This window comes from Punica granatum, chromosome 7 (genome assembly GCF_007655135.1).
Source record: "Punica granatum isolate Tunisia-2019 chromosome 7, ASM765513v2, whole genome shotgun sequence".
Lineage (NCBI taxonomy): Eukaryota > Viridiplantae > Streptophyta > Magnoliopsida > Myrtales > Lythraceae > Punica > Punica granatum.
The window spans coordinates 506,323-531,201 of record NC_045133.1 but is presented as its reverse complement, the minus strand read 5'-3'; the positions used below and the strand labels follow the sequence as shown (position 1 = coordinate 531,201).

The 24,879-nt window shown below is 41.2% G+C and overlaps 4 protein-coding genes across 11 annotated transcripts; all 4 read left to right on the top strand.

Moving 5' to 3' along the window:
• The first annotated feature begins 295 nt into the window (after positions 1-295).
• On the top strand, positions 296-9,225 carry LOC116214081 (pentatricopeptide repeat-containing protein At5g50280, chloroplastic). Of its 3 annotated transcripts, XM_031549348.1 has the most exons (14): positions 303-789; positions 2,308-2,320; positions 3,783-3,898; positions 4,363-4,582; positions 5,067-5,159; positions 5,230-5,331; positions 5,440-5,607; positions 5,693-5,781; positions 6,220-6,341; positions 6,556-6,737; positions 6,936-7,220; positions 7,757-7,904; positions 8,147-8,537; positions 8,759-9,225. In XM_031549348.1, exons 1-13 carry the CDS (start codon positions 332-334, stop codon positions 8,518-8,520), a joined length of 2,370 nt encoding a protein of 789 aa, XP_031405208.1. In that variant the 5' UTR covers positions 303-331; the 3' UTR covers positions 8,521-8,537; positions 8,759-9,225. The 3 variants fall into 3 exon arrangements, with proteins under 3 accessions (XP_031405206.1, XP_031405208.1, XP_031405207.1); XM_031549347.1 differs by lacking the exons at positions 303-789; positions 2,308-2,320 and having other exon boundaries at positions 3,652-3,898; positions 8,759-9,182; XM_031549346.1 differs by lacking the exons at positions 3,783-3,898; positions 4,363-4,582; positions 5,067-5,159; ... (7 more) ...; positions 8,147-8,537; positions 8,759-9,225 and adding an exon at positions 1,037-1,278 and having other exon boundaries at positions 296-925; positions 1,361-3,008.
• Positions 9,226-9,615: 390 nt separating this feature from the next.
• Positions 9,616-11,542, top strand: LOC116214083. Of its 4 annotated transcripts, none has more exons than XM_031549354.1 (2): positions 9,616-10,564; positions 11,104-11,542. In XM_031549354.1, the coding sequence occupies exon 1, from the start codon at positions 9,693-9,695 to the stop codon at positions 10,557-10,559; it is 867 nt and encodes a 288-aa protein (XP_031405214.1). In that variant the 5' UTR covers positions 9,616-9,692; the 3' UTR covers positions 10,560-10,564; positions 11,104-11,542. The 4 variants fall into 4 exon arrangements, with proteins under 4 accessions (XP_031405214.1, XP_031405213.1, XP_031405212.1 ...); XM_031549353.1 differs by having other exon boundaries at positions 9,616-10,580; positions 11,132-11,542; XM_031549352.1 differs by having other exon boundaries at positions 9,617-10,564; positions 11,132-11,542.
• Positions 11,543-15,350: 3,808 nt separating this feature from the next.
• On the top strand, positions 15,351-19,155 carry LOC116215572 (DNA-(apurinic or apyrimidinic site) lyase). The gene is made up of 9 exons (XM_031551331.1): positions 15,351-15,735; positions 16,247-16,339; positions 16,465-16,609; positions 17,243-17,444; positions 17,624-17,702; positions 17,917-17,978; positions 18,225-18,311; positions 18,405-18,508; positions 18,880-19,155. Exons 1-9 carry the CDS (start codon positions 15,499-15,501, stop codon positions 18,936-18,938), a joined length of 1,068 nt encoding a protein of 355 aa, XP_031407191.1. The 5' UTR covers positions 15,351-15,498; the 3' UTR covers positions 18,939-19,155.
• Positions 19,156-20,553: 1,398 nt separating this feature from the next.
• Positions 20,554-24,872, top strand: LOC116213981 (zinc finger CCCH domain-containing protein 43-like). 3 transcript variants are annotated; one of them, XM_031549167.1, is made up of 6 exons: positions 20,554-21,285; positions 21,870-21,935; positions 22,552-22,674; positions 22,786-23,049; positions 23,546-23,818; positions 24,352-24,872. In XM_031549167.1, exons 1-6 carry the CDS (start codon positions 20,719-20,721, stop codon positions 24,538-24,540), a joined length of 1,482 nt encoding a protein of 493 aa, XP_031405027.1. In that variant the 5' UTR covers positions 20,554-20,718; the 3' UTR covers positions 24,541-24,872. The 3 variants fall into 3 exon arrangements, with proteins under 3 accessions (XP_031405027.1, XP_031405028.1, XP_031405029.1); XM_031549168.1 differs by having other exon boundaries at positions 20,557-21,282; positions 24,352-24,870; XM_031549169.1 differs by lacking the exon at positions 20,554-21,285 and adding an exon at positions 21,302-21,778 and having other exon boundaries at positions 24,352-24,870.
• The last annotated feature ends 7 nt before the right edge of the window (positions 24,873-24,879 follow it).

The following is a 24,879-nucleotide window of genomic DNA, read 5'->3' as shown; positions in this document are numbered from 1 at the left end:
GTAATGAATAATTGAGATAAAATAATGATTGTATTGTTGAATTGTAAAAAAAATAATGAATAGTTAATAGAATTTAGTATTAAAAATTGAATTGAATGGTTAAAAAAATTAAAAAATAATAATTATATTATTTAATTGAAGGTAAATGGAGATGAGTTGGGTTAAAAAGATTTTCTAAATCCAAACACAACTGTAACAAAAGGTGTAAGTTTCGCACTTTACAAAAGTTCAGGGTGCAAGATGACATTAACGTTAAAATTGATGGCGCAAATTGAAATTCGGCCGATATAAGACGTAGTTTTCTCTGCTCAGCTCCGGGGAGAACCCGACAATGGCGCTCACACAGCAGCTGCAGCACTTCCCTGCTTCAGTCTCGGTCGTCGTCTCCGGCAAGTGCAGCCCAGTTCCCCGGTTCCCCAAATCTCACTTGTTCCTGTTTTCCTCCAAGTCCTCGAAACCTCTCTGCCTCTGTGCAACTCCACCCTCCTCTGCTTCCCCCATTTTCCTACCTTACCTCCATGAACAGGACCAAGACGGAGAACAAGCTGAACCGGAAGAGGACGGAGTAGAGGGAGGAGACGGTGAAGTCGACGAAGAAGACGATGACGATCCGATTCGCCGGTTCTTCAAGTCTCGGGCTACCACTCAGGACCCGCCACTCGAAGCTCGATTCTCCCTCCAGAAGAACCGCCGCTCCTCCTGGCGCCTCTCCTCGTTCGACGGAGCGGAGGATGAATCAGACACCGAGTATGCTTCCACGGCGGAGAAATGTCAAATGAGGTCTCTGGAGTCGGAGCCCAGGGCCGTTCCCGAGGGAGTTCCCGGTGAAATTCTGCGAATTGCCAGAGACCTGCCAGAAAATTCGACCTTGGGGGAGTTCTTGGGGGATTTCAATGGCAGTATAAGCTCCAGGGAATGCCTACAGGTGAGATTGGGTTGCTCTGTTGCCGACGGAAGTTGCTGAAAGGTGTATGCTTGGGTGGGTTCATGTCCATTCTTATTAAAGACTGAAAAATGTTCTCTTTCTGTTTTGAAGGTGTTGGGGTTGCTGGAGCAGGAGAGGCTCGTGACGTGTGCGTTGTACTTCTTCGAGTGGATGGGGTTACAGGAACCGTCCCTTGTCACTCCTCGTGCTTGCTCGGTTGTATTTCCGATGTTGGGCCGGGCGGGGATGGGGGAGGAGCTGATGGTCTTGTTTGAAAATTTACCCAGCAAGAAGCAGCTTAGGGATGTTCATGTCTACAATGCCGCCATTTCAGGGCTCATGAGCTCTGGAAGGTAATATTGAATTTGGTGCTTCCGGAGCTTGATGTTCCTGTTTCAGTTCGAGAATTTGATGGTTGTTAGTTAATGCTCTCAGGTATAGAGATGCTTGGAAGGTTTATGAGACTATGGAAGCGAATAATGTGCGTCCCGATCATGTAACCTGCTCGATCGTGATCACAGTTATGAGAAAAATGGGGAAGAGTGCAAAAGATGTGTGGGAGTTCTTCGAAAGGATGAACCGGAAAGGCGTGGAGTGGAGTTTAGAAGTGATGGGTGCCCTTATAAAATCATTTTGCGATGAGGGGCTGAAGAAGGAAGCACTCATCATCCAATCAGAAATGGAGAATAAAGGGATAACTTCGAATGTTATCATCTACAACACTATTATGGATGCTTATAGCAAATCGAATCAGATTGAAGAGGCTGAAGGGCTTTTCTCTGAGATGAAGGCAAAGGGACTAAAGCCTTCTGCTGCGTCGTTTAACATTCTGATGGATGCATATAGTAGAAGAATGCAGCCTGAGATTGTCGAGAAATTGCTCTCAGAGATGCAGTTGATGGGATTGAAGCCGAACGTAAATTCGTACACCTGCCTTATTAGTGCATATGGGCGGCAGAAGAATATGAGTGACAAGGCTGCGGACTCTTTCTTGAAGATGAGGAAAGCTAATATAAAGCCAAACTGCCACTCTTATACATCTCTTATTCACGCTTACTCAGTCAGCGGGTGGCATGAGAAGGCTTATGCTACATTTGAGAATATGCAGAGAGAAGGAACGAAGCCTTCCATCGAGACTTATACTACTCTGCTGGATGCATTCAGGCGTGCCGGTAACACAGAAGTGCTGATGAAGATCTGGAAAATGATGATCAAGGAGAAGATTGGAGGCACGAGGGTAACCTTCAATATTCTCCTTGATGGGTTCGCTAAGCAAGGGCAGTATGTGGAGGCAAGAGACGTAATTTCAGAATTCGGGAATATGGGTCTTGGGCCCACTGTGATGACTTATAATATGCTGATGAATGCTTATGCTCGGGGAGGACAGCACTCGAAGTTGCCCCAGCTGTTGAAGGAGATGGCGACTTTGAATCTGAAGCCTGATTCAGTCACTTATTCAACTATGATATATGCATATGTTCGGGTTCGGGATTTTAGGAGGGCCTTCTTCTACCACAAGAAGATGGTGAAGAGCGGACAGGTGCCTGATGCCAAGTCTTATGACAAGCTGAGGGCAATATTGGATGTTAAAGCCGCGATCAAGAACAGGAAGGATAAGAGTGCTATACTTGGGATAATCAACAGCAAAATGGGCTCCGTGAAACCAAAGAGGAAAAGGAAGAAGGACGAGTTCTGGAAGAACACGATACGACAACATCCCAGGACGCGTAGTCTTAGCGCTGACAATAAGGGGTGAAAGTTGTATTATCCCATGAAGTTCACAACATTCCACGAGCTTCAGGGGTCGGAAGCGGTTCAAGTCTTGAGATGAATGCCTTCAATGCGGAGGAATTTGTTCTCTCATATGAAGACAGATGAAAGCACAGATCACTTTGAAGTTTGAAGGCAGGTGATCTAGCAAATGCCGGTGAAGCAAGCCATTAAAACGGAGACGGTGAAAGCAAAGAAGGGCAATATCGTACATAGATGAGTCATCGTGATCTAGTTATGGAAAACCGGGAAATGTAAAAAATATTTAGGGACCGTTTGGATTCAGAGTTAAAGTTACTTTGATTTTGATTTTGATTTTGATTGTGAAAAAGGACAAATAAGATGTAATTATAAATTTGACTTGGGAAACGTGTGTTTTTGTTGTATAGTGTGTTGAGTTAAAGTTAAAATTAAAATTAAAATTTTTGAATTGGAAAATGTGTATTTTTGTTATGTAGTGTATTGAGTTAAAGTTAAAGTTAAAATTAGTTAACTCTCAATCCAAACGGAGCCTTACGTTCTGCCAATACCATTTTCTTAACGTGGACTTTTTATTAGCTGACCATTTTGACGATTGATGGATTGATCTATTAAAAATAAGATGTCATGCGAAATAAGATAACCCGGTTCCTTGATGTCGCTTGAATGTTTTAATAAGGCTTTCTCGTTTGCATTTCTTGTCAATTGTAACCTCGATGGTTCAAATTTGAGGCTTCAATGTCTCATCTTCTCTTCTGCTGTATGTAGGAGGCTTGGAAGACTCCAAGCAAATTCTACGGCACAATCGAACGTTCGTCCTTCCCATGACTCCGTCCTTAACGAAGCATCAAGTCGGAAATGGGCCTTTATAAGTACGAACTGGGCTCAGAATGGATGGCTCGAAGCCCATAAGGAGGCCCGTATGAGAACCTGCAGGCCCAAAGTACGATTTCTTCTTTCTTCTTCTACTACTACTTCTTCCACCAGAGCAGAGCAGCCGGGGAAGCAGGGGGAGACTTGCAGTCAAGCTTAGAAAATGTCGGAGAAGCAGTATGCTGTGCCGGCGGTGAAGGTCGAGCCCCGTACTTTGGAGCACGGCTGTGCAGAGGAGGCCTCGGTGTCGTTTCAACTTCCCAAGCTTGCTGTCTTGGCTGACCTGAACGTCGACCCTCCCGTTTCCGATGGCGACGACTCTGTCCCGATTACGGTGCCGGACATCTCCAGGTAGTGAAGACGTTCTTATGTCTATTTCAACGCTCCTATTTCTAGGAATTTGAGGTTGTACTGTTTTGATTTGCTGCCTTTTGGATGCTTGAAAGCTGAAGAGCAAAGCAAGATGCTAATGTGTGAGTGTGCTCCGTAATTGTTCTTTCGTTTCTCGATCACTTGAAAGCGACGCTTGGTTAACTCTATACTCTCGGTGTTAAAACCCAATAATAGACATCTTTTCAGATATTGATAGCCTATTGTCTTTGTTCAAGCTTGAAGCAGAAACCCGAACTGTCTGTACGCACCCTTTAAAGTCTGTCATGGAAGAATATGAGGTGAAATTTGAATGCTCAGGATCTTATTCAACCAAATATTATGGTTGGTAAAGCTTCGGAGTTAAGAGATTGTAATATTTTATGTATCAGAGACTACATGTTTGGTTTTAGATTTACTGTTGACGAGGTCGATGTTTTGTGTAGATTGATCACTGATGAAAACAGCCAGAATAAAAGAATTGTCATCTCTAAAGAGTCTGATACTGTGGAAGCTGAGGTTAAAAAGCTGGGTAAGCCGGGGAAATGCCGGCCAAGGATCAGTAAGATAGAATGCTCGCCTGATTATGGAGGTGATGCAGAGTTGGACCAGCACGGTCAAGGGACACCGTCATCTAGGGAAGAAAAAGTTAGCAGTCTCAAAACTGTGAGTTTTCTCCTCCTTTTTGCCATCTCTTTTTAATAATTTTTTTTCGCCCTCTCTCCGATCTGACAACGCTCTAGTTGGAATGTGGTGAGCGAAAGTGTGAATGTCCATTGTACATAGTCATCCTTTGCATGTCGAGCTGAGGATACATCATTGGCATGAGTATCAGGTGCATCTTTAAAAATAGAGTATACGATGAAAAGTATTCAATGTGCCAGTTGCAGCTCCGATATAAACTAACTTTTATTCCCCCCCCCCCCCCCCCCCCCCCCCCCCCGGATCATTGGGGCATGTAGTCGAAGGCATCCGTTGGACTTATGTTTATCATTTAAATGCATGTGCTTTATTTATTTTTTATTATTATTTTTGTCGTTATTGTTTATGCTGTGTCGCATGGTCAGCATAACATTGATCTCTCGATATGTTAAACCATAGAAAAACCTGTTTTAGTAACCAATATGTTTAATTCCATGTTTGCTTTCAGGGCTTAGTTCACGTTGCAAGAAAGATGCCAAAAAATGCTCATGCTCATTTCATACTCGGATTAATGTATCAGAGGATGGGGCAACCACAGAAGGTAGTTTCCATTCGACAAGTCAATTGATCATCTCTTCCAGCTTGCTTACATGCCTTCTTAATGCCATTAGGCAGTTTTGGCATATGAAAAAGCAGCAGAGATCTTACAACGCCCTGAAAGTGAAATTGATCGACCAGAGTTGCTTTCATTGGTTCAAATTCATCACGCACAGGTGCTGTACTGCTTCTAGATTTGTTTCTTTCGATGTATGGTCATTTTGGCCCTCATAATATAGTTTGTAGTGGGAAACTGATTGTTTGGCATTTATCCAAATATGTAGTGCATTCTGTTAGAAAGTTTAGGGGATAATAGCTCGGATAAAGAACTTGAGCCCGATGAGCTGGAAGAAATTATTGCTAAACTAAAGGACTCAATGCAAGCAGATATTAGGCAGGCTGTTGTGTGGAATACCCTAGGCTTGATACTCCTCAGAAGTGGCCGCTTGCAGGTATAAGCTTCATTACTAATGTCAGTAATTGATTCTTCTCTGTTTTAGTGATGAGCTACTTAACATTCCTTCCATTATTCTGCAGAGTGCTATTTCAGTGTTATCATCTTTGTTAGCTGTTATTCCTGACAATTATGATTGCCTTGGAAACCTTGGGATTGCACATCTCCAAAGGTGAGGCGGGGTATTACCATATTAGATCTAACTTGTTGAATGACTATTGTCATGTAGCTTATCATATATTGAGAAGCTATAGTAGGGCATGAAATCAAGCGTATGATCATGTTTTGCTACTAGTATGAGCATGCTCACTGGCTGATTGAGATTTAAGATGGATTAAAAAACTTATGACTGAGGAACTCTCCATGATTGGGAGAGAGATGGACGAATATGAGAAATGTGTTCAAGAGAATTATATTTCCAAATGAACCTCCATCACATATAATAATGCGAGTTCAGGATAGCAAAGCTTGTTTCCTTATCTGGTGATTTCAGACAAAAGACTTATGGAAATGGGCTTTCTTACTCATACTTGATTTGCAGTCAGTTGGCTATGTAAATGATCTTTATTCTTTTCTTTAAAAATCTTTCCATGTGTTTACTGTCTTCCAGGGGAAATCTGGAGGAATCAGCTAAATGTTTCCAAGAATTGATCCTGAAAGATCAAAACCATCCTGCTGCCTTGATTAACTATGCAGCACATTTACTTTGTAAATATGGTTCCACTGTTCCAGGTATTAATTGATGAGCATGATCTGCATTTCTATATATATATATATATATATATCAGTTCTGCTTATCATTATGTTGTTACACGTTAGATTTCAAAAGATGGTGGTGAGTAGTCCCTGATAATGACTGTTCATTATTCCTCAATATGATTGGTATGTTTCTTTGGATTCTATTCTGGATTAGTCGTTTTACTCTCTTAAGTGCGATTTTTTACAGGTGCTGGCGCAAATGCTGGTGAATCTGGTTTTGTTGATCAGACTACTGCTGTGAATGTGGCGAAGGAGTGTCTGCTTGCTGCTCTGAAGGCAGAACCTAAAGCATCACATATATGGGTGAATCTTGCTGATGCATGTTATGTGGCTGGTGATTACAGGAGTTCTTGCAAGTGCTTGGAGAAGGTGCGTATGGCTTTTGTTTGAGTGCTTAGGGGGTTTCGTATGTCCTGATGGAGGTGCTATTGCCTTGTATCATTTGTTGGTTGCAACTGCACTCACGTCTTTTTATAACTGTGACTTTATGGATAATTCCTTTTAGACCTGTTTAAATTTTGCAGTCTAACATAGCCACTCTCTCTTGATGCATGGTTTCCTTTCTAGGCTGCGAAATTGGATTCGAATTGTTTGTCTACTCGATATGCTGTTGCTCTTCACAGAGTGAAAGATGCTGAAAGGTCTCAAGATCCTAGTGATCAGTTCTTATGGGCTAGAAATGAAATGGTTTCAATTATAAGAGATGGAGATACTTCTTCTATTGAAGTTTCTCTAGCCTGGTCAGGGCTTGCCCTGGTTCACAAGATCCAACATGAGATAACTGCAGCATTTGCAAACAGACAATCTGATATAATTGATGTAGAAGAGCAAGCCATCTACAGCCTGAAGCAGGTATTTTGTGATCCCTCATAACACGTTTGTGGAGAATTTTGTGACCATTTTTTTTTTTTTACTTGGATCATGTTGTCCTTGACATGGTATGAGAATTTCAGGGGTCATTTCTTCGGTCATTTTTAGGATGCAAAATCAAACAGTTGTAATGTTAATGATTTCTTAGTGTTTCTTAAGGGTCTAGATGGCGAGGTCCCAAAAAAAAAAGAGGATCTAGAAGAAAACTACCGGGAAATGATTTTGTGTATTCTGAAAATTACATTTTCTGTATCCTTGATAGATTTTATAGGGTTATTCTGGAAAGCGGTGTGAAATTCCAAATTGCAGGGTGGGTGATGGGACAGTCAAACTTCAGGCTACAAAATAGATCATAGGCCTGCTCTAATTTCACACTGTACATCGGGGTGTAAAGTCAAACTTTCCCTAGGTGTAAGTGATTACTATAGGACAAGATGAACTGCTCTAATTTTGTATTGGAACTGCTTGATTTGCTTTCTGATGGTTCTTACTCCCACTCACGATCTCTAATATATCAGACCATAGCAGAGGACCCTGACGATGCTCTGCACTGGCACCAGCTCGGCCTTCATGGTCTTTGCAGCCGACGATTCAAAGAATCGCAGAAGTACCTCAAAGCTGCAGTTGCCCGCTTCCAAGAATGCGGTTGTGCTTGGAGTAACTTAGGTAAGGTGCATAATAACAGAACTGTGGTTTGAATTAACTCTCTGATCAGTGTAAATCATAGATCCATCTTCAGCGTTTTGTTTTTGCAATAGCCCCTTCAAGAATCAAAGGTGGCACATGGCGCTAGTGTGGAGCCATGTCAGTATTTTTTGAGGTCCTGTAGTTGATTCTTGAAAGAGCTGTAGTATGTAACACTGCAGACAGTTTCAGGGGTTAACTTGATGAGTGAATGTGCACGATAGGTATCTCATTGCAACTATCTGAGGAGTTATCACCGGCTGAGAAAGTATTCAAGCGGGCATTAGCTCTGGCAAGACCGGAGCATGCTCATGCGGTGTTTTCCAATCTAGGAAATCTCTACCGGCAACAGAAGCATTACGAACGAGCTAAAGCAATGTTTGGCAAGTCTCTTGAACTCCAGCCCGGCTATGCTCCTGCCTTTAACAACTTAGGGCTAGTATTTGTTGCTGAGGGTCTATGGGAGGAAGCCAAGTACTGCTTCGACCAAGCACTTTTATCGGATCCATTACTTGATGCAGCCAAGTCCAATGCAACTAAAGCAGCTGCATTGTCTAGGTTGCGTGGGACTATGCTCTCGAGTAATCGTCGGGAATAAATTGGACTTCAGTGAAGGTATGTAGCTCTACTTTTTGGTTAATTTTCTATATCTCTCTGGCCATGCATGAGAAGGAACAGGAAATACTCACCTAGGCAGGGTTTCTAGAAGGATTTGTTTAGACCCGGGTTCGTCGGGTTTTGTAGGAGTTCCTGATGTAATTGCTTTATTAATGCTGAGCCGTTTCCGGTGTAATTTTTCCCCTTGGAGTATCGGAGATTTGCCTTATTCTTTGCAGAGGTAAAAGTCGATAAACCTCCAGTTCATGCACTCCCTGAAAGAATCCCATCTCAGGAGAAGTTACAACTGCTGGATGGGGCGGGCCCGAAAATTACTTGCATTCCATGATATTGTAGCCATGAGATTCGCATGGTGTGAAAAGAGCATATTGTGCCCTTGATCATTTACAGAGCGAAGGTGAAGGGCGAGAAAAGAATGGTAGCCTTGGCAAGGTGTTCCCAAGTCAGATCTCACGATCTACTTGCTTCGCCTTGCCGGTGGCCCACTCCGGTCATGGGATGGGTCAGAGGTGTAGCTGTATTAACTGTATATATAATAGGAACCGGACATTTATTACATAAATGACTGACTACTACTTTTACGAAGCTTCCGGTGTTGTATGGCAATCCAATGATTTAAGTTAGTTGCAAGTACTTCGCTCAGAGTTATGACCATAGTAAAGTTATCCAAAGGAAGTTCTATTTATGTCTCTCTACCACAGTTAAGTACACGATATCTTCTGCAAAGAAACTAAAGGGAACAAGCTCTACTGTCCCCTGCATGAATTTGGATTCAGGGTCTCAACTATGAATGCGGAGCAATTTTTCTTTGGGGAGAACATCAATCAAATTTTACGAAAGCATAACTAAAGGTCAAAAAAGTCCAAATGATATTGTAGTTTTACGTGTGTGTATATATAATATGGTAGTTGCATATAATTAATACAGAAAAAGGAAAACGAAATGAATGAATATGGTAAGCTGTGTCCGTAGGACCCTTTTGGCCCGATGAAGAAGGTTCGATGTCCATCTGTAAGAATCGAATCGAATGCCATAATGTTTGTGGTTCGATAAAAATACGAGTATGAGTCCGAAATGAATCCAATAGGGGCGGGGGGGTGTCATCCGTTTCTTTGCTTACTAGTGATATCCTACCTAATAGCTTTACTCGCAATGTTCGTTCTTATCACTCGACACGGAAATCTCTCTCTCTCTCTCTATTTCTCTGTTCATGCAGGAGGAGGAGGAGGAAATATGACTATGAGAGTCGCCATTGCTTCCAAGCTCCCACTCCTCCTCAAGCCCTTCATCCTCTCCCTCTTCCTTTCCCTCTTCGTCCTCCTCTTCCTCGCCTCCCAGACTCCCCTCCACCGCCTTACAGCATCCAAATCCAGATCCTCCTCCTCCGGCGACCTCCGCATCCGCCGCGGCTACTCCTCCTACGACGCCTACATCCAGCACCAGCTCAACAAGACCCTCAACCCAAAGCTCCAGCACCTCTGGACCACCCGCGATTGGGACCGCAAGGTCCGCGTCTTCTCCGACTTCTTCCAGAGCCTCAAGCGCCGGGGCCTCCTCTCCAATTCCTCCAAGGCCCTCTCCATCGGGGCCAGGGTCGGCCAGGAGGTCGCCGCCCTCCGCCAGATCGGCGTCAGCGACTCCATCGGGATCGATCTGGTGCCCCGCCCCCCGCTCGTGGTGAAGGGTGACTTCCACGCGCAGCCCTTCGGGGACGAGACGTTCGATTTCGAGTTCTCGAACGTGTTCGACCACGCGCTGTACCCGTCGAAGTTCGTAGGGGAGATCGAGCGGACGCTGAGGCCAGGCGGGGTGTGCGTGCTCCACGTCTCCCTCACCAAGGGGACGGACAAGTACTCGGCCAACGATCTGTACAGCGTGGGGCCCCTCGTGGAGATGTTCAAGCGCTCCGACCTCGTCGAGAAGAGGAAGGTCGACGGCTTCGGCCTCGACACGGAGGTCGTCTTCAGGAAGAGGAAGAACAACAACAAGAAGAAGCAGAGGACGATCAAGACAAATTAACACAGGCAAAAAAAATTTTTTGTTAGTTTATTACTTACTGATTCATATATATTTATTTATTGCCATTCTTTTTTGCCATTTCATTCTTAAATCTTATGTTATTTACGCCACTTTTTTCCATCAGTCGTTCAGTGCTTGTGACTGACAAATGGGGGGGGGGATGGAAATTCAGATGAAATCTGGCAAAAAAATATAAGCAAAAAAAAAAAAAAAAAGAGGGGGGGTCTAGTTGACAATGGAGTATAGATTAATTTATGTAAGTAACGTGATGCTCAGCTGTGATTAATTAGTGTTCACATGCGTACACATTCATACATGCATGTATAAGATGCATTTATGGAGTGGATGCCATTAATTACGGTGCGCGGGATCCGACCTCAACGCCCGAAATTTATGAATTTAACAATCAACCCAGATTAAAAAGTTCACCGCGTCACACACAGAAACCACGAATTGGCCAATTCTGTCGTTGCAGAGTGCGATGTCATTGGATCAAATGGAAGTATAATTCTGTAACATGTGATTGATTATCTGGACGTGGCAGTGGTTTGCTGATATTTGGATGTCTGCAGTACAGCTGTTCGATGGCAACGAACGGGCTCTTTGGTAGGCAGGCAGACTCCAGAGATCGGGGTATTGTTGCTGTATCCATTCATCTGTGAGACGTACTTGTTCGCCGTTACTTGATTAGCTTTGAGCATGCAGCCTTGGGTGTTTCTGGTGAAGTGCATGTAATGTATGTATGTATGGGCAAAGTTGGGGGCGGGGCGGCAGGTAGAACAGAGACCAAACCAAAAGCAAAACGGTGACAAACCATACTGCAAATGGAATGGCAGCAAGTGCGCTTCATTTCTATGGATAGAAAATAAAGGGATACCATTATTTTCCTTTCTTTTTTAGCTGGATCAGCACACTAAATGGTAAAATTTTGACAGCGTGAATTTTTTACATTCGCAATAAATTGAACCCGAGATTTTGTTTAAGCGATAAGCGAAATAAGCGCCGAATCACTTGAATCAATTCACGTTAGTGAAAAAAAACGTGAAAAAGTTTCTTTTGTGATTTTATTTCATCGAGTCTTATTTCGCCAATTAAAACAAATCTTATTTGTTATTTCTCTATGTTAAGGACCAATTTAGGAAGAAAGTGACACATCCATTTAAAATCCATGTAACACACTCAAAAATGGTAAAACGTTAACATTTATATTTAATTTGAAAACTGTTTTCATTTTTATTTTTTCCTCGAAAAGGATAGTTACATGATAGTTGAAATCTATGTGACACTAATGTAGTTCAAGGTGACAAATGGCAGCTGAGTTATGATCGGCCTTAACTGAGGATGCTGCTGGTTTGCTTCGTCGGGGAGTGGAAATTAACTATCCGTTTGGTTTTAAGGTCGGTTTTAAAAATTTTAATTCTACTCATTACACAACAAAAGTCAACAACACAATTATTACTTTTTCCATTTTCTTCAATTTTTTAACAATTCAATTCAATTTTTAATACTAAATTCTCTCAATTATTCATTACTTTTTCACATTTTTTCTCACAATTCAACAATACAATTATATTACAACCTAATTAAAATCAAAATTCAACTCTACTTAACTCTAAAACCAAATACAGTGTAAAATGTGCGAGTGAATCCTCCCACTAAGCCCAACAAAATGGGTTCTCCAATAGTAATAACAGCTCAGTCGGCCATACTTGCACTCTGCTCTTAATAATTGGCTTGGCCTGACCTAACCGTTAATATTAATAAATAATGGGGAATACTTTCAAGAAGTGTTTATATATAGGGAAAATTACTTAAAATGACCCATGGTTTATCCGTTTTGTCAAATATATCATATGTTTTTTTTGTCAAATCTATCACATGGTTTACTTTTTGCATCGAATCTATCCCGGCGTTATCTTTTCCGTTGACATCTAACAGCCGTGCTGACGCGGTGCCCACGTGGCAAGTAGGGCCCACTGTCTTTCCATGTGCCACGTCAGCACGGCCGTTAGATGTTGACGGAAAAGATAACGCCGGGATAAATTCGATGCAAAAAGTAAATCATGAGATAGATTTGACATACAAAAAGCATCTAATATATTTGACAACATGGATAAACCATAAGCCAGTTTAGGTAAAAAAAATCCTTATATATATATATATATATATAGACACTCCTTAAAATAGAATTGAGTTTAACTCAATTTCATTCTAACTACATATATATATATATATATATATATATTTAATTGGATTGTAATAATAAGATGGATGGAGAAAGTAAAAAAATAATAATTGTGTGAATTATGAGAAAATGTGGAAAAAAGTAACGAATGGTTGAGAGAAAGTAACGATTATGTTCTTGAATTGTAGAAAAAGTAATGAATAGTTGAAAGAATTTAGTATTAAAAATTAAATTGAATTGTTAAAAAATTGAAATGAATAGTTAAAAAATTGAAAAAAAAAGGGTAAAAATAATAATTGTATTGTTGAATTGAAGATAAGTTGAGTTAAGTGGAGTAGAGTGAAGTAAAAAAAAACTTTAAAAACAAATAAAGCCTAAATAATGACCTCCTCTTAATTTTTACAAATCTCCTAAAACATAATAAGATTTTTGTTATTTAGCAGAGAACTTGTCATTAAATAAGATTCTTGTTTTATTTATTTAAAATAATAACTTTCTTATTATTTAGTAGGTATTTTATTATATTATAAAATAATAATATATTTCTTATTAAATAATAATTACTCGTTTGGTTTGTTAGCGATATTTTAAAATCAGATTTTGATTTTGAAAAAGTCACAGCTAATTGACCGTTCGAAGTCACTGGTGGACCCCACATCTCCCTCCCCGGTTGACTGTTAGAAAAATCTACCCAGCCCCCTCCCTTACTTCTTTCAGAGCAGTATTCCTCTACAACTTTCAAAAGCCGACCCCCTTCCCTCCTTCGCCCCTCTTCCTTCTCTCATCGATAGTGTTGTATAATTTTATTGCAAATCAAGCTGTTGTTCGCCTGATTTGCCCAATCGTGAGTTGCGTGTGTAGCGGCCCCACCCCCTGCATCTCCTCCTTTGTCAATTTGAACGCATCCAAGGCAGGCGTCCCAATCCGGGCCCCTACCACTGCCTTCTCTTCTTAAGAGGCGAAGATTGCGCTTTCACTCTTCCATACCCAAGTCGAAGGTAATTTCTCCTACTCATTTGGCGTTACTCCTTCGAATTGTGTCTGCTTGTCGGTGAAAGGGTTAGTGTTGCATGTCAATTATGTGCATACAAGAGCTGCCCCTGTGTCGGTCGATTTGTTGAAAGATGATTTTTGTGTAGCATCCTCTTCCTTTTACTTGTGAAATTGTTGGTACCCATGTCTGTTGGTTGCTGCTTTTCGATTGCAGCAACATTACACTACAGTTTGGTTGACGCCTCTCTAAAATGCTGCGATTGTTAAAGAATCTGTTTAATGTCCTTCCGAAAGACCCTATATATACAAAAACGTTTTTGTGTTGACATGAGTAGTAGGGAGATGGATGCAGTACGGGACCGTATTACAAATCAAATATGGCACGCTGAAAGAGGAGGATACTCTTAGCATGAAAATGAATGGATGGTGTTGAGAATTTATTATAATGGAGTTGTATTATAATGGAGTGGTATAAATGTTTATGTATGGGTCAACATTTTTGACTTTGAATGAGTTATTTTGTTTTGTTATTGGTAGAATTAAGTTAAAATTGTGATTTTAAAATTTTACTTACAAATCAAACGCATTCCAAGTATCTTGTTCTTTAACAAGTTTTTTATTATTTTATTATTGACTATAATCCGACCCGTAATGACACGTCGCTTTCCGACTAGTCTCTGTAACTCATGCCGTTTTAAGGAGCCTCTTTAGGGAAGTTATTCTCGTACGTATAAATTCCAATCCGCGTGAAAAAGCGAATGTCTCGAGAAGTTCTCTTATTCCCGCTGGCTACAGCTATCTCTAATGAATATAAATAAGGCGCAAGCTAGGTAGGGCCCATGCCATGAGGAGGACCGGCGTGGACCACCGCACAATAGTTGATGGGGCCCACCCACTACTTTGCCCAATTCTATTTTCTCCCCACTTCCACTCACATTGTCTACCAAGCCAAAGTGCTAACTATCCTTTCCTTTCCCATAGAGAGAGAGAGAGATTGGTCTTTTTCCTTCTCAATTCACGGCATACATAATCTATGGCTTGTCGAGTAACAACACTTCCATGACAGACTGCTACTAGACTAAGCAATAACCCCCCATTCGGGCTGTTTTGCGGGTACCTTCTGTTAGTCTGCTCGCAGCTTTACCTTGACCATCTCCATCCATGTCCAATAGAAGCAAATTCCGATGGCTAATCCTTCCACCAACAATAAATAATGGTACTATCGGTATGGGAGCTAACAATAATCAGTGGATTCATAAGTACTTGATCCCTAAACGAGCCAAGTCGAGCACAGGTAGGTACCATGTTACTCAAGCTTGGCTCGGCTCAACTAGAGATGTTGCGGCTTAAACTCGGCTCGAAACTAAATTGAGCTTTCCTGTTTTAGGCTTAAGCTCGGCTCCCTGTAGGGATTTCGAGCTAAGCTCGATCTTTATACGCCTAGTGTTAGCCAACACGATGGATACAAAAAGCCTGTGGGCCTTATGGGCTTCGGCTCATGAACGTGGGCTTCTCTTATCCATTGGGTTTGACACCGGTCCAAGGCCCGTCCTCGGCCCGATCTGGCCGGACAACTTTTGAGTTTACAACGCCGAACAAATCATCAGAACGAACTGCTCCTACTTACGTTACTGAAAGCTGAGACCGCCGGAGAGACTGCGCTGAAGCAGTAAGTAGATAGCGGAGAGGCGGAGGAAGAAGCAAACTTAACTGATCGACCAGGGAGGGAGAGGGCGCTCGCTAGAGAGAGAGAGAGAGAGCATGAAGCGATTCTTCAAACCTGTGGAGAAGGACAGCTCCAGCAAGAAGCCCAACCTCTCTCAGGACCCCGAGGGCGTTGCTGCAGCTGCTGAGGCCACGGAGGAGGACAAGGAGAAGAGGGAGCCCTTGAAGTTCGTAACCTGGAACGCCAACAGCTTCCTCCTCCGGGCGAAGAACAACTGGCCCGAGTTCACCAAGTTCGTCTCCGACCTTGACCCTGATGTCATTGCCATACAGGTTTGTTCCCAGACGCTCTTGCACTGTTCATCTCTTGTCCGGTCATCGTGCATTTTGTCGATATGTTCTTTGAGGTTCTGGGATGCTGACCAGTGGTCCTAATGTGGAATTATGGATTTGATCTCTCGGTCTATAGGCGATTCGTAGGTCTCATGTAAGGTGATCTGGAGATCTTAACCGACCATTCACTCTTAGCCGTATGTTTCAAGAGCTGCTCTGTATGGTTTTGCTACGTCGGAAGTAGCTAAACTATGCCATGGCTGTTTATGAGCTCTGCTTTCCTGTTGCTGAAGCGAGGTCGACAAGAAGCTTTTGAAACATTTATGTTTCAATAATTTCATGATTTCCTTGTAACTCTTTCCTGAGAAACACTTTAAAAAGTTGAAGTGTTCCTGATACTCTCGTCGTTTTTAGTGTCAGCAGTGTTCAGATCGATCTTCCGATTCTGAAGTTACTCACTTTAGAGGGGTGTTTATGGAAAATAAACGATCTAACAATTGAGTGATGGTAGGAAGTAAGGATGCCAGCAGCTGGCTCAAAAGGCGCACCTAAAAACCCTGGAGAGTTGAAGGATGATACGAGCTCTTCCCGTGAGGAAAAACAGGTATCGCGATGTCTGTAATCTTAAAGAACTGGTGCATTCTTTCGATGAGGAGGAACGTATCTTTTGTAAACTAGACGATGTTATTCTTTTCTGGTTGGTACGCTGTTTTATTTCTCAAAATGCAGATACTGATGCGTGCTCTTTCAAGTCTACCATTTGGAAATTATCGTGTCTGGTGGTCTCTTGGAGATTCAAAATATGCCGGTACTGCATTGCTTGTGAAGAAGTGTTGCCTTCCTCAAAGGGTCTCCTTTTCTCTCGATGGAAAAGGTAGAGTTTGTAAAATTTAAGAATTACTATTGCTTTTCTTGCATTAACAAATAACTAGCCCTCTCGCATGCTCAGAGATTGCTTTTGCGTTTCTATGTAAATTCTAGTCTTCGAATTGATTGGCTTAGCTTATTTTATTTTTTAGCAAATTAACTTGAGAGCAAGAGCAGGCAGTTACCAACAATAAAGAGTGGGCAGACGGTTTCTTGTTCATGTGCTGGATTAAGAGGAAAGTTTTTCGAAACATTAGGAAAAAAAATAAAAATTAAAGCAGTTATAGTGTGTAATATACTGGTGTCATTGGACTAAGTTTGAGAAGCCTGCATTATCTTGAAATCAAGACTCGGATCAATGAGCTCAGGTGACTCAATTTCGCCTTTGGGTGCATTTCCTTGTGCTAAATTGATCTAGGTTTCCTTTTTTGATCGTGACCACTAAGTACAAACATATGCATTTCATTTGAAAGATAGTGTCAATAGTCATAATTCTCGTGGTGTTCAATTCAGCATATGGAGAAATCTATTTACGCATTCTTCTAATCTGTACGTGAATTTTCTTTTCTTTTATTTTTTTTAACACTTGTGGTTAGAGCAACTAAGACTCTTCATTGATGCACTTATTCTCCACACTCAGCTTCAAAGCATGAGCCAGATGGTCGTGTTATTTTGGCTGAATTCGAGACATTTCGCTTATTGAACACATATTCGCCGAATAATGGTTGGAAGGAAGAGGAGAACTCTTTCCAGAGGAGAAGGAAGTGGGATAAAAGGTTATTAGAGTTTGTTGTACAATCTTCAGATAAGCCCTTGATCTGGTGTGGTGATCTAAATGTGAGGCAAGGTTCCACATCCCTTTTCTCTTCTTCATCAAACTCAATACCATGTTAAATTTTCGTTTATGAGAACTCTTAAGATGCATGTACCTAGAATTATATGCCGTTTTCCTCCATCTGCATGGAAAGCACCAATGCACTATCCTCCGACCATCACTGTGTATCTTATTTATCGTATGCAGCCATGAGGAAATTGACGTTAGCCACCCTGAATTTTTTGCTGCTGCAAAACTCAATGGGTATGTTCCTCCAAACAAAGAGGTAAAATTAATTGACTGGAAGCTGAAATTTTCTTTTACGTGCTGTATATATCTATATATTGAGGAAGGAATTGCTCCACCTGTTTTAGTTTCTTAGACATGAAAAAAATGTGTCTCATAAGTAATTTATGAAAGATGGATTGGATGAGGACAATAATTTATAAGGCCAAACCTGTCCTTTTTGAAAACTAATTGCTGTAGCTTCTTACACGCAGGATTGTGGACAGCCTGGATTTACACTAGCTGAAAGGAAACGCTTTGGTACCATCCTGAAAGAGTATGTTTTTCTTTCAAGATAAATAGATAATTTCTCGTGTTGCTTTTGTGACTAAAAAATAATTGATTTTATTACATTTCGTATACTATGTATTATTTAGCACTTACATCTAGCTCCATAATTGGTCCAATTTCAAATTAATCTTTCTAGCTCGAATAAAATCCTGAAATTGTTGTGGCATACTTCTTCTCCTTCTACTAGTGAGATTTTATACTTGGGTTGTTTTGATGTTGATTTATACTTCAGAGGAAAGCTTGTAGACGCATACAGATATTTGCACAAGGACAAGGATATGGATCATGGCTTCTCATGGTCAGGAAACCCTGTAGGGAAGTAAGTACGGAGTGAGCCACTTTGCGGTTTTTGTGATCTAGAAAAATGTTTAGTTTTTGTGCTGCCAAGTGATGGAAGTGGTTTCTTTTGCAGGTATAGAGGAAAGAGGATGAGAATCGACTATTTCATCGTTTCAGAGAAGCTGGTAAGCAGGATCATCTCATGCGAGATGCATGGGAAGGGAATCGAATTGGAAGGTATGTGCTTGTTCTGTCACATTGCTGAAAAAAAGTTTTGATATGTTCTAGTATGTTAACTTTGAATATGGCAATATTTGGCTCATTGCATTCAGTTTCTATCAATGTAGAGCATTGTACCATGAGCTTGGTTGCTCTTTATGTGTGTGTGTGTGTACATATATCGCGAGAAATGTGAATTCAAACTTGGGGTCAACTGGAAGTCTTTACATTGGAAATTTACAGTTAGCTGCTCCATTTATCATTTGTTGATTACAAAGTACTGAACAAGTACCTGCCAAACTCAAACTAGTTGAAGAAATTCTTTTTTTCCCCCCTCCAAAGTCCACACATCTCAGTAAGTTTGTTTCTATTATTCTTAATTTCTACAGGCTTTTATGGAAGCGACCACTGCCCAGTGTCTCTCGAACTCTCACCAGCTGACAGTTAGGCTTCTAATTGAATTAACAACTTCTTGATCTCATGATGTTAATTAATATCCTCATTGATGCATTTTGGACCTTCACAATGAGATACTGTTGTAATTAGCCGTAGTAGTTACCTAAGATCAGATGGACACCAGAGTTTGCATGCAGAGATTCAATATTTGCTTTGTGGAAATTCGAAAAGCACGCAAAAAAAAAAAAAGCATGGTTTTTTTCTGAACAGCCTGAAGTATTCGATAATACGTGGCAGTCACTACGTTGGTTGTCAGTTCATCGTTTCCATGACTTTCACTGGGCTCATAACACAGGCTGTGTATTTGGCATGGGCCGATGGCCCAATCAAATCACGTCCGACAACTTTCGACTGCGGGCTCCCCGGAAAAGATGATCCACACTCTACACTGTTCTTTCTTTCTTTTCTTCTTTTTCTTTCCCCACTCTTTTTTATATTTTGTCTATTTGTGCACGCATGGATTTTGCTCCTTCAACTTTTTGAGACCTTTTTTTTTTCCTTTTCTTTATAATTTTCAAATTGGGAATATAATAGTGTATTTGGTTTTAGAGTTGAGTTGAGTCTAGTTTTGATTTTAATTGGATTGTAATGATTGTATTATTGAATTATGAGAAAAAGTGTGAAAAAGTAATGAATAGTTAAGAGAATTTAATATTAAAAATTGAATAGAGTATAATAGAGTTGTATTTAGGTTATGTATGAGACTTTTCTTTTTTACTTTAAAGAGTATATTTTTGTTGTGTAATGAGTAGAGTTAAAGTTAGAGTTTAAATTTTAAAATCTAATTACGAAACCATAAGGAACAGTATTTGGGGGAAAATTAAAATCACAATGGTCAGATTCGGATACATGTAGTTAATATCCTTAATCATCTTTCGTTAGTTTCCCAGCATTCCAAACCAAAAAGTACAATATCAATTTGGAGAAATTCTCGACTCACATTATCGTCATAAGATAGGTAATTTATGCTAACTGAACTGCATTGTGAGTGGTCGATGTAACGATCGCATAACCCATCCGCGAAAACCGAATTGCAACCCACGTCCATAATTCATTGATTTCCCTACCAAAAGAGAAAAAAAAAAAAGTCTTCAAAACTCAATAAATGTGCATTAGAGTCAACTGATGCAGACTTTAATAATCTAATCTCGAATATTAATTAATCAAATTATATGCAAACAGATTTTGCAATAAATGTACCTTCTTTTAACAACTTTTCAATTATAAACAATCATCGGCAATTTTAAGAATACAAAAGGAATTACAAAGAAATTATTATTATATATATATATATATATTTTACGTTAAATCGTGATGTGTCTACAACATAGCAATTCAGTTATCAGTCGGATATCGACCTGGCCCTGATCATAAGGCATTGACACGTAAGATATGCTCGCCTAAGAGGCCGTTTGTCAATGATACGGAACATCGTGTTTAAATTATAACAAAATAAATTATATGATTGTGAATGGAACTAATTATTATTCTCCGATCCACCTAACTTAACAGGTTATTTATACTATAGATCAAAATAATTAATAAATAATGATTAATAAAAGCTTTGCTATATTTAACCTTCGTTTCCACAAGCAAGGCTTCTGTTCTGTTCACACACATCTCTCTCTCTCTCTCTCTGCGTGTGTCTGTGTCCGTTTTGTGTCTGTGTCTGTCTGTGTCTATGTGTGTCGCGAGAAAGAGAGAGAGGAATGGGTTGAAGCTGAAACCCACTCACTGTGTCTGTGAGGAAAGGAAAGGAAAGCAGACGAATAATGGAATCGAAGAATTTCTTCAAATGGTTCTTCAGCCCCAACTCCGCCTCCTCAGCTGCTCCCTCTGAGGGCTCCTCCTCCTCCTCCCCCACCCCCGCCGCCGCCGCCGCAGCCGCAATGCCCTCTCCTGACGGCAAATCAAACCCCGCCCCTCCCGATTCCGATAATGCACCGCCGGATCCCCACCCACAGGCGGGGGACCAGCTCTCCGCCAAGGTCCAGGAGCTCGATTTGAAGGAGCCGGAACCGGAACCGGCCGGTCAGGAGCCCCAAGGAGGTGTCCCCGCCTCCCGGGAAAGGTACGAAGGGAGAGCAGAGGAGGTGAAGCATGATCGCGATGAGCACACCGAGGAGGAGAAGAGGAATGAGGATGGTAACGAGAGCGACAAAGATGGCGATGACCAGAAGGAGGAGGAGGAGGAGGAGGAGGAACGAGGGTTCGGGAGGAAGAACAAGTTCCCGGTGAGGCCTGACGCTGAGGACTGTGCCTTCTACATGAAGACGGGGACTTGCAAGTTTGGATCTAACTGCAAGTTCAATCATCCCATTCGAAGGAAACCCCAGGTAGCCCAGTATCTGCTCTGCTCTCTATGCTCAAGTCCACAGCTTCCATGCGTCATTAATTGCATCGCATCGCATCGACTAACAATGGTGATGTTCCGTTCGCACTACATCACCTGAGGAAGGAATCATCATTAATCAGCTATGTTGTGTCGTAAGAGCTGGTCCCATGAGCTTCAAGATTAGCTGTGAGCTGCATGACCCCATTATAGTAAAGTTCAGGATCAAGCCCATCTTGATCTCGTGTTCTGGGTTTTTGCCCCATGTTTTGCGTTTTGAGGGCTCTTCCTTCGAGTTGTTTTGCCTAGTCCTGTCTGAACATATCCAGGTGATCTATGATTTTGTTTGGTACACTGATATATGGGACAACACTGGGAGGGTTGTGTTGAACCCCTATATTAGATGCACACAGAGGTTGTGATTCTGCTCGAGTTATAAGTTTCTTGTAATTCATCAAGTAGGGCTGCTGGACATTCAGGTGTTTGACTCGGAGCTGCTGGTATTATGATACTCCTGCAATTTCTGGTGCTAATATCATATGCTTACTTCTTCTCTGACAATTTTTTCTTCCAAATTGTTTTGGTGTGAAGGTGGCAAAGGAGAGGGTAAAGGATAGAGAAGAATCTAAAGACAAAACAGGACAGGTGGAGTGCAAGGTATATTTAACATACTTCTATGTGTGTGTATATATAATCCAAATGTACAACTAGCTTTTGTAGAGTGTGATCATGCTTGGTAAGTTATAATTGGAAACTCGGTTAGAAATAAGCTTGAGTCAAGCGGCATCATTTCAACGAGATAAGGTGTCCGGAAGGAATTGATGGTCTAAATGCTTAACTCGTCATATATTTAATTGCTTTTACATGAAATTCGTCTTAAGTTGGTCATCTTCTCGGTTTGTCAAAATTTTGTATCGCCAACTCTTAGAAGCTTACTGCATCCACTTTATTACATCTTGCATCAGCTGAGTTAAGGGTAGATAAAGGTTTTAGCTTTGATTTGCCTAGATACGATTGTCCTCCTGATGAAAAAGAAGTAAAATCAGTTATGCTTTTGTATGAGTTAGCAGCCCAGATGCAGCAATACGTAGTCACTTACATATTGAGAAGTTTCTGTCATGATCAGTAGTAGCAGAGGCTCACTAGTTTGATATCAGTACTAGTTTGCAGCTTGTTGAAGGATCATGAACTCTGGAGCCTGTCCATTGTATGTTCCACATGCCAAATTATTCCCATTTCTCAATAATAGATCTTGAAATGTTATTATATGCAGTATTATTTGACACCGGGGGGTTGCAAGTATGGAAAAGCTTGCAGATTCAGCCACAGCAAAGCAAATCCTGTGGCACCAGCTCCAGCTGTTGAGCTTAACTTTCTTGGACTGCCAATCCGCCCGGTACATTCCAATATTCAAGTCAATTAATTCGTCTTTCAATTCAGTTAATTTCACATGGATTTCATATTGCATCATCCGGGTAAAATTTACCTGACCTTTTTCTTCCTACAGGGAGAAAAAGAGTGCCCTTTTTACATGCGTACTGGAACCTGCAAATTTGCTGCTAACTGCAAGTTTAATCATCCTGATCCTACATCAGGAGGTGACCCTCCTATGGAATTTAGCAACGGTGGATCTACTCCACTGCAAAATGCATCACAGTTCCCTGTTTGGTCTCCTTCAGGGACATTAAATAATGAGTGCACTCCATATGTGCCAATGATGTATTCTCCTACCCAAGTGGTTTCATCTCCAAATGCAGAATGGAATTTTCAGGTACACTCGGTTCTGCTTTTCACTCGCTTCTTCTTATGAGGAATCAGGGATACTGTGAATGCCCATTTGGTTAGTTATGGATCATATCAGTACGTGCTCATCCTTGTTGGTGTTCCAGTCTTAATCACTGTTTTTTGAGTAACATTTCACCCACGCTAGCTATATTGTAAGAACTTCACTAGATCTGCAGGTTAGGATCGTGATTTTGAGTGCAAATAGGACGAAGAAATGAACCTTGCCATCATCTCGGTGCTGCTCCTCCACTTTCATCTGCCGTTATATTTCTTTTCCCTCTTGTGCAGTGAACTGCTTCATATTAATGTTTCTCTTTCTTATGAGCCAAAAGATTTGCCACTTCCCTGGCTATAGTCTGCAATAAGAATTTCCCAAGCGGATGACATTGATTGTGCCCGTTCTCTTTTCAATATTTGTTTTGGTTGACTGCCTATTAGTCTGTTGCTTCTAATATTGATTGCTCATTCTGTTGCTTGTCTAGTTTCCTCTAAATCCACAGGGACAAAGTATGCATCCAGCTCCAGCATATATCATGAACAGCCCCACAACAACTGAAAGCCACATATATACAAATCATCAGCAACAGATGGCCGTTGAGGAATTTCCAGAGCGGCCAGGCCAACCAGAATGCAGTTATTTCTTAAAAACTGGGGATTGCAAGTTCAAGTCTAACTGCAAATATCACCACCCGAAGGATCGGGTCCAGAAATCACCTCAGGTAGCACTCAGTGACAAGGGCCTACCTCTGAGACCGGTGAGTAGAATATTTTTGTTGGGTATGAAAATCTCTTTGGATTCATTGTCTTTGGGATAAAAATGGATCACTGCACAATCACAATGTTCATTTCCTAAATGTGGATTTGTTCTTTTGTGATCCCATTGAAGGCATTTGTTGAGACTAGCATCTAGAAAATCTTCTTGGTGAGATATAAACTGAAGTAAATTTGATTCTACATTTGATAGAAAGTTCCATGTCGCTAAAATGAATTAATCTTTCTCACTGATGAGAAATCCACGAGGAATAACGCTATCCTCAGTCAGTCTGTCTGGCTTCGTTTCTACTAGGGTTGGTTACTAGAAATTCTCGCACTTGGGTTTAGACTTTTGGATTGGGTAAACAAATGACAAGTGTGTAAAACTAACAAAGATAGGCCCTTTTTTTTTCCTGCAAACTTAAAGCTTTTGAAGTAGATTGAACTTGCCTAAAACACAGAAATTTTCTGGTGAGTAGCCCTTTCTATAAACCTAGGACATCATTGATACTGAATGTGGATATTATCTCTATAGGACCAGAATATATGCTCATACTACAGCCGCTATGGCATTTGTAAGTTCGGCCCTGCCTGCAAGTTTGACCACTCGATGCAGTTGGCTCCATCTGGGCTTGAGAAGCAGCCCTCAATGAAGAACTGCCCTGGAGAAGATGATCCCAGGATGGGAAGGCCAAGGACTGCAGGTGAGCCCACAGCAATTTAACTGCAGCCTGTATAGGAAGTTCGGATAAGTGCTTTCTGGCTTTTTAGATTGCAGACTGCCCCGATCACCTTCTCTTTTCCTACTCTTTTTGGGGATACAAAAAACCTAACTTATTTAAGCAACCCGAGAATTTTCATCTGTGGTGTTTTATGTTGTTTGTACATTTCGCAAATGCTGTTTCAAATGGATCTAGATTAAGGACTTTGTACTGTACATTATTATCTTAAAGTTTTGAACAACTAGTCTCCGTCAGTACATTACCGAGAAGTCAGTAATGCTGATGTCTAGTTGTAGAATTCCTTTCTTCCCCCGGATGAGGGGTTTCTGCTGTACTCTTCT

Bases quoted from the DNA above. Each gene is read 5' to 3' on its own strand.
- LOC116214083 (XM_031549354.1), top strand. From the start codon at position 9,693: ATGTTCGTTCTTATCACTCGACACGGAAATCTCTCTCTCTCTCTCTAT.
- LOC116213981 (XM_031549167.1), top strand. From the start codon at position 20,719: ATGGAATCGAAGAATTTCTTCAAATGGTTCTTCAGCCCCAACTCCGCC. The intron at 21,286-21,869 runs GCCCAGTATCTG...TTTGGTGTGAAG, and splicing joins TTCGAAGGAAACCCCAGGTA to GTGGCAAAGGAGAGGGTAAA. The intron at 23,050-23,545 runs GTACACTCGGTT...TTGCTTGTCTAG, and splicing joins ATGCAGAATGGAATTTTCAG to TTTCCTCTAAATCCACAGGG.
- LOC116214081 (XM_031549348.1), top strand. From the start codon at position 332: ATGGCGCTCACACAGCAGCTGCAGCACTTCCCTGCTTCAGTCTCGGTC. The intron at 4,583-5,066 runs GTGAGTTTTCTC...GTTTGCTTTCAG, and splicing joins AAGTTAGCAGTCTCAAAACT to GGCTTAGTTCACGTTGCAAG. The intron at 5,608-5,692 runs GTATAAGCTTCA...ATTATTCTGCAG, and splicing joins TCAGAAGTGGCCGCTTGCAG to AGTGCTATTTCAGTGTTATC.
- LOC116215572 (XM_031551331.1), top strand. From the start codon at position 15,499: ATGAAGCGATTCTTCAAACCTGTGGAGAAGGACAGCTCCAGCAAGAAG. The intron at 17,979-18,224 runs GTATGTTTTTCT...TTTATACTTCAG, and splicing joins TTTGGTACCATCCTGAAAGA to AGGAAAGCTTGTAGACGCAT. The intron at 18,312-18,404 runs GTAAGTACGGAG...TTTCTTTTGCAG, and splicing joins TCAGGAAACCCTGTAGGGAA to GTATAGAGGAAAGAGGATGA.